General features: G+C 45.0%; 1 protein-coding gene across 2 annotated transcripts in view; it reads right to left on the bottom strand.

Annotated features, from left to right (window-relative positions):
- Window positions 1-14,532, bottom strand: part of PCSK2 (proprotein convertase subtilisin/kexin type 2) — a 177,179-nt gene that overhangs the window by 5,385 nt on the left and 157,262 nt on the right. For both annotated transcript variants that reach the window (XM_016212025.2, XM_087818587.1), the window contains 2 exons: window positions 5,424-5,639; window positions 2,804-2,904 (listed from right to left, as the gene is read on the bottom strand). In XM_016212025.2, coding sequence (XP_016067511.2) covers window positions 2,804-2,904; window positions 5,424-5,639 — 317 coding nt within the window. The remainder of the gene's footprint in view (window positions 1-2,803; window positions 2,905-5,423; window positions 5,640-14,532) is intronic.

Below are 14,532 nucleotides of genomic sequence, written 5' to 3'. Positions count from 1 at the left end.
GACATGTGAACAATATTCTTTGTGACTCAGGAAGCCATTTCCAAGCATTTGGCAGAAAAGCACTTTATGAGATTGAAAAACAGTGGTGACTTGGCAGGACAGAGGGAGGGTTTCCTTTCTCCCCTGGAGCAATGGGGGTGGTTGCTCTTCCTCTTTCATAGTCCTGATGGGCATACATTGAGACAGGATAATTTGTTTACTGCATGCACATTGCTTTGTAAAAGTTTTTTACTGGGCCTTTGGGAGGGAAAGAGCCCTGACTGCTGTCACATGCATCACCGAGGACTCCCAGTTGCCTTGTCTCAGGACAGAGCAGAGCTTAGGAACTGTTCCTGGAGATTCTTCCCCTTCTCATCCCTCTGGGATCTCCTGGGGTTATTTCATGCTGACCAGTGTGGTTTTAACTGCTGGCTACTGGAGCCCCTTTGCTCACAGGTGCAGAAAGCCAGAGGTGCCTGGAGTGTACGTGCCCAGGCATGGCTCTTAGCACAAAAATATGGCAGCCAAGCTCCCTTGCCTTGAGGAAGAGCAAACTCTGAGGCATAACAATTTATACTTCAGAGCTCCCCGTGGGATCAGGCTGAGGCCAGGACATCTGAAATTTCATAGCTACTTGGCTTCTCCTGTCCCTAGCCTGCTTCCTTTACTTCCTTCTGGTCTCTTCCTTAAGAAACCACTTGCAGGAAATCCATCTCCGCGTGTGCTTCCAACTCAGGCAGTTGGTATTCTGAGGGATTTTAGGACTGGCTCCCATGATGGGCTTGAGCCACCTACTGCCAGTTGTCAGTCTTCTCTGCTTCATGGCAATAGAGAGCATTAAATTCATAGCCATTGCTCTAAAAGAAAGTGTGCTTATGTGGTGACTGCTCTCTCTTCTGCAAGGACATCTACAAGTGTGTGTTAAGAGAGCCCATGAATCTGTCTAGAGATCCAGTGGCCTTGCTCCATCACTTGGATTATTGTCCCTTTGCATGCATATAGGCCTGGGCAAGTGGTTTTTGGTTGCCCAAATCCAAGGATACTTTGAGTCAACTTCTGCTCTCTTAGATTTAAAAGGAGACCAGGAACCCCTTTTTGCTTTTGGAGCACTCCAGTTCCTGTTCCTTGCCAGGCTCAGTGGCAGGCAGTAGGCTCTCCTGCTTGACTGCTCCCAGCTGGAGTGATCGAAGCCAGCTCAGGCTCCAGGACCCAACAAGCTCTGAGATGAACAGCTTCATCTTCAGGAAATGCACATAATCTGTGAGTAAGGTTTGGTCTCTGTGCTTAATAGGAACCCTTTGACCAGTGTCCATCTCTTGGTGTCCTAAAATTTCCACCTGACTTTTGTTAGAAGAATTAAAGTTTGGCTTGTTCCAAAGAGAGGAGTCACTTCCAATTTGGGGCCTTAGCTATAAAAAGATGATTATGCCTTTTCTGCTTGAAGGCGGAGGGTTGGACTAGATAATCTTTCGAAGTCCCTTCCTATTCTAGGAATCAACTCTTGCCTCTTTTGCAAGTCAAACAATGCAACTGTGGAGAGAGACAAGCAGGGCTGCCTCAAAACTGATGCTCAAACCTCCAGTTGCCTAGCAACAGGTGAGGGGTGAGAGGTAGGGACTCAACTCTGCTTCCCCAGGAGTCTGAATCCAACTTCTCACACAACTCCCTGCACGGTGGGCTTTTGCATGCACACCCAGTGCATGGTGCCTGAAGCCCACATGTCCATCGCTCAAACACAAGGCCAGCCTCTGCTTGCACTAAGAGAATATAGAGTAGCAGGTTGTCAAGTATCTCGGCTGATACTTATATCCAAAGTGTGCCCAGCAGAGTGATATGTGGCCTCTTTGTGGAACGGTGAGAACAGAGAGGATGGTCTCCTCTTCCCTGTAGCTTGGAAGGTTTCCCAATAAAACCCATGTCTTGGTCAATACTGCAGGACTTTGCCCACCTTGTCTCAGTGTGAAAAGTGAATTCATCTTATAAGTTAACAAATCTTGAGTGGGAGCACCCTGTTTGACACATGCTCTGAAATACCTTGCTAGATACCCAGCTTGGCACTGGTTTTCTTTCATTTAGCTGGTGGTGAGTATTACTGCAGTAAAATAGCCAAAGGATCATCCAGAGGACAAAGAGAAGTTTTTATGAAGAAAAAATATCTACATGCCCCTCTCTGGTATCTGAGTAAGTAGCTGGTATGTGTGGTTGGGTGTGGGGTCGTGTACTCTCCTAGGGATGTACTCTCCCAAGGGCTATTGCATCAACATTTCTTTTCTGTTCAGGAAGGAAAGGCATTCCCAAAGAGGGAAGGCTGAATGGGCTCAGCTAAAGCTTGCCTAAAAGGACAGGCCATTTAAAAAAATGTTTCCCTACATCTGAAATTCATGGAGAGATTATGAGACATGTTGAGCCAAGATAACTGATATGCGAGTGATCACCTGCATAACTCTTCTTAAGGGGGAGATCTTAATGATACTGAGTTCCAAAGAACTTTCACAAAGAGAAAAACCTCACTTTCAATGTTTAAGAGAGCTGGGTTTTCATTAAAACCATGTATGTATGAAGGAACCACAGGATTGTTCCTTCTTCCTCTGTTGTCTGTAGGACTGTCAAGTGGGCCTACTGTAGTTTTGTGGTGTGTGTGTGTGTATGTGTGTGTGACTTAGGGCTCATGGTTAATTTAGAAACGCCCACCAGAGTTCACTGATCCTGACTGTTTACAGGCTCTTGCATCCACTTTTGCCCCATGGACACCTGGTGTTGGGTGGAGAGACACATGTTAGTCCACCCTGCAGAGCGGGGCCCTCAGCCTGAGCTGGAAACATACTTAGCCTCTAAAGCCAGAGCAAACACTCCAGCTGCCTCTGGAGCAGCTGCGGATGTCCCAGAATGCCTCAGAGTGCAGTTGCCATACAAATCTGTGGTTGCCTGAAAGGGAAGATATTGAGCAATGAGTCACACTATTTTGAACCCCAAAACAATATGGAGCAGAGAATTATCTATTTTTTAAAATTTAAACTCTGCCTTGTTCTGAAGAAGATTAAGATAAAGGTAAGGATAAACTTAGCACCCATATATCTATTTTAACCATATATTTTATCTGAGTTTCCTAGTAGCCTATGCAAAAAGGGACACACAATCAATTATAGTTACAGTGCCCATAAGATAAAGGCAAGCCAGTTGTTCAGAGAAGCATCATCTGCAGCTATTCCAGAGTCTAGGGAGACATTTTCTGGATCCTAAAATGAGAAACGATAGATGGAGAGTCACAAGTCCAGGGTTTTGTTGCCTTGGGATCTGCTTTCAGAAAGCCCAAGGACTATTGCATTAAAATTTCTTTTTCTTTTTTAAAAATTTATCTTTATTGTTGAAAATATTACAGATGTCCTCCTTTTCCCCCATACTCATCCCCCTTTCAGGCCCTGTCCCTAAGAAGGAAGAATGAAAGGGCTCAGCTAAAGATTGCCTAAAAGGACAGGCCATTACAAAGAAAATGTTTCCTTACAACTGAAATTCCTGGAGAGATTCTGAGACATGTTGAGCCAAAATAACTGACATGTGAGTGATCAGCTGCGCAACTCTTCTTAAGGGGGAGATCTTTTTTAAAAAATATATCTTTATTGATTTCAGAGAGAGGAAAGGAGAGGGAGAGAGAGAGACAGAAACATCAATGATGAGAGAGTCACTGATCAAACCCACAACCCGGGCATGCACCCTGACCGGGAATCGAACCCTGATCGCCTGGATTCCAGGTCGACGCTCAACTGCTGAGCCACGCCCGGCGGGGCAAGGGGGAGATCTTAATGATACTGAGTTCCAAAGAACTTTCACAAAGAGAAAAACCTCACATTCAAAGTTTGGGAGGGCCAGGTTTTCATTAAAACCACGAATAAACCACCGGAATTCTCCTCCTTCCTGTTTGCCTGTAGGATGCTCAAGTGGGCCTATTATTTTGAGGAATAAAGTATCAGGGAGGTTTAAAGACACTTACTGGGAAAAAATTACAGTATTCAGAGGGAACACAAGGCCCTTCCCCAGCTCTAGTAAAAAGAGAGTCATAGATAAGGTTGGGGACAAAGTGACACCATCGGCAGGCCCTTAGGGCAGAAAGCAGAACTTCTGGGGGATGAGAGAAGCCCTACAAACAAAACAGGACTGGGCCTCCCTCACTTGTCCCTTTCTGCTCTGCTCTCCTCCCCTTTGGCCCGTGTCTCACAGGACAGGAGAGGCTGAAGCCCACTCCACTCAGGAGGAGCTGGCACATCCGCTGTCCTCGCCAAGACCAAGTGGGAGCCCGGGAGGGCTCATGGAGAGAGCCAGGCCAGGGCCCGTGCCTCCTGCAGCGAAGCACTCTCTTGGCTCACGGGAGAGCCTGGACAGCTCGCCAAGGGGGAGCCCAGGTGGGAACTTGGAGCATATGCCCTGGGTGGCAATAGTGACTGGGTTCCGAGTTCCTGCCCTCCTCCCCTGGAAAGCCCCAGCTGAGGTGGTGGCCAGTCAGGGTGTAAGAAACTCGGCAGGTCTACTGAACTACCTACTAAATCCTTGGCTTGGAGGTCTGAGCAAAGGCTGAGCTGTGAGTGACATTCCCAGAGAGGAAGAGATAGATCCCAAAAGGTTCATTACACTCTACAGATACTTATTTCCAAGGGACTTGGAAAATTCACCATTATACCGAGTTGCCCAGGAAGGAAGAGCTGCTCAGAAAAGTGCAATAAATAATCTAAGTCTGGCCCTGGCCGGTGTGGCTCTGTTGGTTGGGCGTTGTCCCATGCACGGAAAGGTTGTTGGTTCCATTCCTGGTAGGGCACGTCTGGCTTGTGGGCTTGATCCCTGATAGGGAGTGTAGAGCACCAATTGATGTTTCCCTATCTCCCTCTCCCTTCTTCTCTCTCTAAATATCAATAAAAATATTTTAAAAAATCTAAGTCTGTGATTCTTGATATTTTGTTTTCTCAGTCACTGACCTATATTAAACTATGATGGAAACCACTACTCTTTCCCTGAGAAAATATACGTGTGTATCCAATTTGGGGAGGTTTATAGACCCAGAAAATTCCATCCATGGACGCTATTTTTTAATTCCTGTAATGCATGGATAGGTTCTTGGCTCAGATGGGGTGGTGATGCAGTGCCCCAGTTTTTTATATTAGTTCTCCTTATAAGTGACCTGCCGGGGCAACTTTCTGATAAACCAGACTTTGTCATTATTTGCAAATCAAAACAATAAACTTCAAGAAAGACAATCTGTGGAAAATGAGCTGAAGGGGGTCATCACGTCCTTGCTTTCACTTTGCACACCTCACATATGTCTCTATTGTATGATGAAGTGTCACCAGGCCTGGAGGAGAATGGGCTGACTTTTCAGGGAAGTGGGTAGCTCCCTTTCCTCCCAGGACGTCACATGTCCGCTCATGACGTCACAGAGGGCCAGTGGCCGCACTCACCACTCCAGCCTCGGGGTTCCTCTTCCTCCCGTTGCTGAAGGTGGAGGCCAAGGTGGAGGAGCAGCTCTCGTCGTACAAGGCCGTCCTGCCGTCGTTGATGGCCGAGTTGATGGAGATGGTCCACATGCTCGAGGCATAGCCGTCGCAGTTGCAGTCGTCGTAGCTGCCGCCGTCCCCGGAGGCCCACACATAGATGCTGCCTTTGCCGCCTCGGCCCTGGGGGAGCAAGGGAGAGATGCTGCCAACTCCCAGGCCTGCGGGCACCAGGGGCTGCGAGGGGGTCCTGCCAGGTGCTGGGGGTTCCCCGTCTGAGAGGGACTGGTCTCGGGCTTCGTAAGCGGTTCAACCAAACGGCTGGATTCGGTTCTGTCTGCCCATGAAAACCACTATCCCCTAGTGAGATGCCAAGAGTATTTTTTTTCCAGTAAGGATTCAGTACATAAAGGCATCTGAATTTACAATTTAAGCTGGAAATAAGGCGATGAGAGAAAACTGGAAGAATTTCTGTAACATTTACAAATGAACTAATTAAAAAAGTCAAAGTATATGGAAAGGAAAAAACAAACACCCCAGGTGTAACCATTATTATCCAATTCTCATGCATCCTTTCAGCCATTTTTTAGCAAAAATGTAAGTATGGGTATATATTTATACTTAGCTATCTAAGACAGACAAATATTTATCTCTTATTTTATATATAGTTACATATCTTTTATATAAAAATTTACATATATGTAGATATTATGAGTATAAAATACACATTTTATGCCAAAATGTATCAACATTACAAATCACACATGTATATACACACATACAAATAATATGTATGTGTACATATACATATGTACACACACATATGTACATGTAATATACACATACATACAAACATATATAGGTATATATGTATTCATAGTATAGATGTATATATACATGTATATATGTGCCTATAGACATGTATATATATATTTTACCCAGTTGGATATTAGAACTTTTTAAACATGATACTATATGATATTTTACTTATACAGGGAAACACCAAATATAGGAAGAAAGTTTAATATGATCAAGTAAAACAGAGCAAAAATGACTTTAAATACATAATGATATGCACAATGTTATTACCATATGCTAATTAGCCACAAATGCCAAGCTCAGTCATGAATACCTAGAGTTTGCTGTGCTTTTGGGTTTGAACAGAACTTCTTTTTCCATTTCTTGTCTTCTAGGAGTACTTTCTCTACTTTCACCACCCAGGAGTTGCCATTCCTTCTGGCTCCCCGTGTTCGGATCCAGTGTGATAGAGCTGGGGCTACTCTATTTCCCCCATGGGCTGGGTGGAGGAGAGGAGGGCAGTGATGCCATGTGGGAGGTGAGCAGCAGGTGTACAGCCTCCCCCTTCTCCATAGCCTGGCCCGGGCCACTAGATAACCCTCTAGGGGCAAGAAGACAGATAGAAGCTATGGCAGAGAAAGATTGTTCCTGCGTGGCCCCCAGGGATCCATGGTCCTGACTCAGTGGTGTTTAAGGACAGAGGTACCAGAAGGAAAGAGAATGACTGAGCTACCTCCAAGGTCCCTCTGCCTCCTTCCTGACCATGAGAAATGACATTTCGATGTTTTCCAACAGACTTGGAGCTAATTAGCCTGTGATTGATTGAGTCGATGCGTTAACAAAGATTTATTCAACCACTAGCTGACAACTGTCCTCAGAGTCTTTGGTAAATCTTACTGGAAAAACTCCACCAAAACAAGCCACTGCTCTCCAAAACCAGGGCGGAGAGGGAAATGGATCATCCTCAAAGCTGGTGCAGGAGATCACACTCTCAAACAGGCTCTGAGGTGGGTTCAATGTTAAGAAATGGCCCCCTCTGAAGGCGACACATGTGCAAACCAGGGTAAATGGGTCTTTCCCTTGAACCAGTTCACAGGCTGACTGTCAGTGAGATGAAGCAACCTTTGCTGGAAGGAAATCAATGCTAAAAGTGTTCTCGCCCTGGTGGAGGGAGAGTGGTAGGTTGATGGTGACTAATTTTTCAGGGTTCCCTGTCTTCATGGCCCTTTATGACTTTGCAGTCCCGCCTACCAAGAGGAGGGGCCCATTTCCCACTCTTGATTCTGCTGGGCCTCTTGTCTTGCTTTGGCTAACAGACTGTGGTGGAAAGTGATGCTGTGTAGCTCTGAGCATAAGTCTCAAGAAGCCCTGTACACTTCTCTCTCTCAGAACTCTGTTAGCACCATGGGAACAAATCCAAGGTTACCTGTGGTTGATGTCAGATATAGCCCAGTGACATTCACTGCCCCGGCTGACAGTCAGACTTTCAAGGGAGGCCATTCTAGACCAGTCTGAAGCTCCCCCTCTAGCTGACCACAGATGCATGAGCGAGGCCAGCTGAAATTAGCTGAGGTTATCTGTCCCTGATCTTCAGAACAACCCAGCCAACCTATAGACTGTAAGCAAACTTAAATGGTTGCAATTTTGAGCTACTAAGTTTTGGGGCAGTTTGTTATGCGGCCTAGCTCACTGATACACAGAGAATAAGTGTCAGCCTGTTTCTGAAGCGTAAGCAGCACGTGTCATTTGTATTGTGTTGGAGTATGATATTTGCCCACAAGACTACTTTGATTCCTAGGAATATTAAGCTTCATTTTCTAAGCAAGATAGAACACGTAAGGCAATAATAATTACATCCTTGTTTCTAATGACTGGGTATTAGCACCAAATAGCCCCTGGTTCCAGGGTAAGATAGGCCAGTGAGGATAAAGTCCTAGCTCTGGGGTAGATGAGTGGGGATAGGGCATCTACAGGAAGACTGAGAGCTGGTTATGGGATGGGTCTGTTATGGGCATGCTGCACTTTCCTGTTGTAAAAATAATACACACAGAGCCACGTTCCAATGGAGTCAGAACGGCCATCCCAGAAGATCGGCCTTGCCCCTCTCACTCCTCAGGCCTTTAGAATGTTAACACAGGGCTCAAGAACCTTCTGACTGGGCCTAAAGCAACACTGTATTTCAAACAACTGTTTGCATAAATGAAAAGAAAGCAGATACTGTGACTTGGACTGGAAATGAAAAGAATGCTTTAGAATTAGCATCACTCTGCTGCCTTGCCTTCCTTCTATTGATGTACGTGTTGCTCTTCCCTTTCATAACTCTCCTTTGCTGTTGCCTCCTAATCACAACACGCTGGGTTTCTGCTTGTTGCCTCTCACTCTGGCCTTTTCTTTTTAGGTCAACACTGTTAAAATGATTCCCCAAGATCCATTTCTGCCCCCTGGCTTCACCTGAACAGGAACTGGGCAGCAATCAAGACACAACAACTATGACCCAAATTCAAGTAACAATCGGCTGGAGGACAGTCATAGCAAGCACGTCTATGGCACTCACTGTACGTCAGGGATCGCTCTAAGTGCTTTATGTACTGACCAATTGCATCCTCACAGCGATCTTATGTGGCAGCACCATTTACACTAGCTCCACAAAGCATAAAATACTTTGGAAGAAACTCAACGAACTGGAAAAAAAAAGCAGCTAAGTACTGAATCAGACTTTGAAACTCTATGGAAAGACTGCCCTGGTCGGGTAGCTCAGTTGGTTAGAGCATCGTCCTAATATAGCAAGGTTGTGGGTTCTGTCTCCGGTCAGGACACATACAAGGAGCAATCAATGAATGCATAAATAAGTGGAACAGCAAATCGATGTTTCTCTCTCTCTCTCTCAAAAAAAAAAAATTAAAAAAAAAAATATATATATATATAAAGAAAAGAAACTACATGGAAGGACAGATCACTTGACCCGTTGGAAAGACACATCAATACCTCATGTTCCTGGATAGAAAGACAGCTGCACAGTGATGTCAATTTTCCTCAAGTTAACTTATAACTTAACACCATCCTAATAAATATACTGTATCACTCAAGATTCAGTCCGGCAAACATTGCCGTACTGGGCAGCTCAACAGAAGGAATTTTACCCAGGGAACAAGGGGTAAAGAAGAGTGAGGCATGGGAGGTCGCCCAGAGGTTAAATTCGGAGGAGCTGGCTTAGGAGCCTGCATTGCGGGTGGGAGCTGGGCCTCTGAGGGTGGGCTGTCTTCTGGGGAGTCTCCTGCCTTTTCTGGTCAGACCGGTCTGCACTGTTGACATTGGAATTGCTTGCTCCCCTTCTACTTCCCTGACTATATTTTTTTATTGATGTATTTTGACATACATTATTATTATTATTTTTGAAGATGGCAAGTTCAATTAGATCAAATTAAGTATGTGGTGCAAATCCATTTTGAATTGTGTTTTTGAGTCAGTCTTTTGTTGTTTAGCAGAATTCGTGCCTCACTAGAGCTTCCACCAAATGAGAATTTTTCACCCAGACACTACTGACAGTATTTAGCTACTCTGTATTCCAACCAGGGGCATTTGTGCCCAAGGGAATGTTTCGCACTGTTGGAGTGAGGGTGTCAGAATCTCCGGGAAAGTCCAGCTGAGGATGGTGCTGTCACCTGAAACCCACCAGCCCTCTCTTCCATTTCTTATCGGAAGCGAAAGGAGGGATTGTAGGGGGAACAACCATTCAGAGGCTGAACTGAACAGCCCTCCCTGCGGCAGCCTCTGCTCAGTTGTGAAACTTCATTTGGTTTTAGAGCATAAATCGGCTTATGGTGTACTCCTGAGGCTCCTTGGCAGGAGGCACTCATTCCCTGCCAGAGGCCCGGGTACCTGCTGCCACCGCGTCAGACCCATGGCTCTGATTAAATTTCAGCAGGGGGCACTAGGGCCTTGCCTGGCCCATTCCTGATTAATCACCGTCTCCCTAGGCAGCCCTCCACCTGCCCCCCTTTTCTGGATGCTGGCTTTTGACCCAGTCTCTTGCAAGGGACCCCTCTCTAGTATATTCCAGCCCTATGATCTGTGCTTGTGCCCTTTGCAGGCTCCCAGGGAATACACAATCAGTGTTTGGTTTCATCTGTGCCTCAGAGGATTTACTATAGCCTTGTCCTTAAATACTCCTAAGACGTTCCCTCTGGTAGCAACCCTGAGTGAGATTAATAAGAGGTTGGGGTGCAGTCATTGGAGCCAGCCAAAGACACGCCAGGGTTGCTCTGGGTGGCTGCATTTCCTCAATGTGTGGACAGAGTTCATAAATCAGCTGTCACTTTCAAGGCCCTCTGGTGTTACCTGAATTCTCCTTCTGGTTGGTAGAGCGATATAAGATGCTGTGTCTCATACTGGCTGGCCTATGTTGCTCCATCAGTCTCTATGCAAGGGCTCCATCGTTTTCTGACCAGCAAACACATGGCCTGGTCCTTTAATACCCAGAGAGCAATGACTCTAGGTCTCAGATTAGGTTTTACTCCAACTGCACTCTGGAGATTGTAGCAGAGATGGCGGTGGGTGTCGACCCGTATCTCTTAGACCTTATATATTCTGAGTACTGGGGATTTCCAAATGGCAGCACAGGCCTCTCTTTGTCTAAGGGCTTTCTCCCAAGAGGCTGAAGGCTGCTCTGCACATTTGCTCCTGGGCTGAAAGCTCTGGGACATTTACTACGACAATGACATTTACCCCAGCTCCTTGTGATCAGGTGGGGTAACTTCAGTGTGTGTTTTCCATGGTTTGCCAGTGTCCCAGTGGGATTACACTCCAGTTGCTGACAGTGGTAGCTGGCTCAATACGCACCCTTTATTGGACCTTTTCTTCCCTGTCAAACTTCCTATTCAAGGGTGGGCCCTTGATTTCCCAAATTAACTACTTCAACTCAGTCCTTGCCTCAGGGTCTGCTTCTGGGGGATCCCAAACTAAGACAGGAATTACTTATTAAATATCTCATAATTCAGGAGCCTCTGACTGTCACCTACTTCCCATATATAATGTGAAGATTGCTTTAACTGTAAATTCAACATGTAGACTATGAAGTTAAAGAGGAAAAGATTGAGATAAAGGGGAAAAGCTTTCCTCTTCCCTTCCTCTCATCTGTTCTTTGTTGCCTCCTCAAGTATTTATCGAGCAAACTTGGGAGATGCAAATTCAAATCCCTAAGGAGCCAGGTAGGTGATGCTTTTGTATGAAGCAGATGTGTGACAATTGGGAGTGGTGGGGTCTGTGGCAAACAGTACACTCCAGATAAAGGTCTTGTAACCTCCTTTCCCTCTTCCTTTGTATCATTACTATGTTGGTCAAACAAAACCTATTTGCAGGATGCTAAAGTTCAAAGGCAAGTGGGAGAATTGCTTTTGTGTAAAAGGCAATTATCTGCTTTTGTTTAGGTGGAGACCGCCTTTTAGAGGTGGATTTTCCTTTCTAGTAGACCAGAAAACGGAAATAACTGGGAGGAAATGTATAACAGAAATGTATAATACATGATCACTCACAAAATTCTACAATACTCTTCAAAAATGTCACCTTGAAACCAGAAAAGAATCATCCCCACAGCCTGGGGGAAAGTCAAATGAGAAATCATGTATTTTTCATCATACTCTCTTTACTTTATAAAATATTTACATGCTGTCACCTGAAGATAAGTTGTAACAATTTTTCTCTTAAGTTTTGGTGTGCTTGGCATGCTTTGCAAAACAGTCACACTTGAAAAGTCCTTTTGAGTTGCAGCAGGGGAGGCTACAGATGGAGGGGAGAGAAATGCTCAGACTTGAGATGTGGTGGAACAGTTCAGAAGCCTGTGGAAAATGACAGGAGCCACCCAGGGATGTGCTGCACTGAGTGCCATCTGCATTGTAAATTCTCACCAAGGGCACATGTCATCTGCTTGCCCGACTCTCTTTTGGCCTCAGGTGTCAAAAAATGCTTCTCAGTGAAAATCTGTGTCTGCTGGGGAAGGGGGACATCTGCCAACTGTTCCCCTGGGTACCTGCTGTCACTGGTTCTGGGCTTGGAGGTTTAACCATTTCTTTCCAGTCACACAATGAGTAATGTGATAAGGAAACAAGCTGTTTGCGTGTAAAAGTTTCATCCTAAAAAGTCCTAAGGGTCTGGGCACTGAAATGGGGCTGCACCACCACCACCTCCCCCTGGATCCTGTGGTAGACTCCCCTCTGTGAAGGGCATTGTGCCATTTGAATGCCAGGGGTCCTCGTTGCTGTCTCAGGCAGGCTGAATGTTAACATCACTTTATTGTTTCCTCAGCAGGCCCCATCCTAGTGTCAGTGTTTAGCCACTGTAATGAATACTGTTCACTTTCAAAGGCTTGGTTTCCTATTTCATAATCGCATTTCTGGGGACCCTTTGTTGAATGCAAGAGTGCTGAGTTGCCTAAGGTGTGAGGCTTTTTACTTGAATTACTTAGAAAAGTTGTTCCTCTGGAGTCTTGGGAAACTTGTCATTTTGGGAAAAACAAAGCCTTAGTGTTTCAGGTGTTTTCCCTCTTTCCAAAGGGAATTTCCAGACTCATGAAGGCAAAGCTGACCTTTTATTGCGGGAAGAATAAATGGGTATCCAGCTGCTAGAGTGGAAGGGAAGCCGGCGGTCCTCTAACCAGCTTAACAACCAGCTCCCGAAGGGGCATGTAACATCTGTTTGCCAATTTCCATATCTAATTTCAAGTAGCCAATGTGATGTCATCAGGAGCCAACTCCAGCTTGGCTCTGTCCCTAAGCAGAAACATGTTCTTCTCCTAGTGTTACATCATGGGGAGTCTGCATGCTTCTCCTTTGAGGGACCATGCTAGGGAATGGAGGAAGGATACTCTCAAGGTCCCAGATGAGAAGAAAAAAGTTGCTCTTAGATCAACTACCAGTCACCTTGGTTATAAACATCAAGAGTAACCTGGAAAAGTGTCCGTGTAGTTTCCATACTGCTTGAGTCTGGCCAAATCTCCTTTTTGATGTCCATCCTAAGACTGGAAGTTGTATTGATTTTCTAGGGTTGCCATAACAAAGTACCACAAAGCTGGTGGTATAAACAACAGAGACATATTGTTTAGCAGTTCTGGAAGCTAGAAGTCCAAGGTCAAGGTGTTGGCAGGGTTGGCTTCTTCGGAGAGCCATGAAGGAAGGGGGTCTGTTCTTTTGCTTTCTCTTGGCTTTTGGTGGTTTGCTGCCAATCTTTTGCTCTCCTTGGCTCTAGAAGCATCACCCCAATCTCTGCTTTCATTTTCTCATGGCATTCTCTGTGTGTGTGTGTGTCTCTGTCCAAATTACCCTTTTTGTATAGACACCAGTCATATTGGATTAGGGGCCCACCCTGCTCCAGTATGACCTCATCTTAACTAATCACATCTCTAATGACCCTATTTCCAAATAAGATCACATTCTCAGATACTGGGGACTGGGCTTCAATATATGAATTTTGGGTGACACAATTAAATCCACAACAGAGGGGAACATATGGTCTTATATTTCTGTTTAGACCTTTGAAAGAATTCAACAGCTCAGAAGAAACACATTAGAGGGCTGAAGAGCCAGCATGAACACAGAGGACTGGCACTTGATGTTATTGGGACAGAAGAGAAAGGGGCTGTGCTAGCAACCTTCTAACTGTCCTCTGATCCTTCAAGTTCTAATGGTACACATTTCCACTTATGTGATCCATAAGTTCTGGGTATCTAAAGTACAGCATTGACTGTAGTAAAAAAATAAAACAATGCTTGCCATTTGTAACTCTTCAAAAAAAAAAAAAAAAAAAAGGAAAAGTAACCTTCAGCTGTCTGCTCTAATTTTCTTCCATATTTTTATCGTTCTAGGCTACTGTTAAATACAGAGTTTTGTCCATATACTTCTTTTAGTGTTATAAATGTGTAAGTAATGAATTTATGTATTTTGCATATACAGACTGTAAACAATTTAAGCATATACATAAAACAGGTGAATTTTACAATTCATTTATAATAGTGCTAGTTCATATGCCCAAATACGGCTATAGGCTTTTCATCTACTTGAAATTTGTCAAAATCCAAGGAGCGAAATTAAAAAATATTCCTAAAATGAATTTCCCAGAGTCCCTATTCTAAACTTCACACACTTGCCCGCCCCTCGCTCTAACTCTACACACCACTGTTATCATCTTTGGTATGTGATTCCCGCACGACAGGCACATTGAAGGCATGGAGAGGGCGTTGGTGTCAACCTGATGGCAAGTCCCACCCTGAAACACGACCAAGTGTGGC

Source organism: Miniopterus natalensis, chromosome 7 (assembly GCF_054644295.1).
Source record: "Miniopterus natalensis isolate mMinNat1 chromosome 7, mMinNat1.hap1, whole genome shotgun sequence".
In the NCBI taxonomy this organism is placed as follows: Eukaryota; Metazoa; Chordata; class Mammalia; order Chiroptera; family Miniopteridae; genus Miniopterus; species Miniopterus natalensis.
Note: the sequence above shows the minus strand (reverse complement) of the source record. Positions and strands in the feature narration are given on the sequence as shown.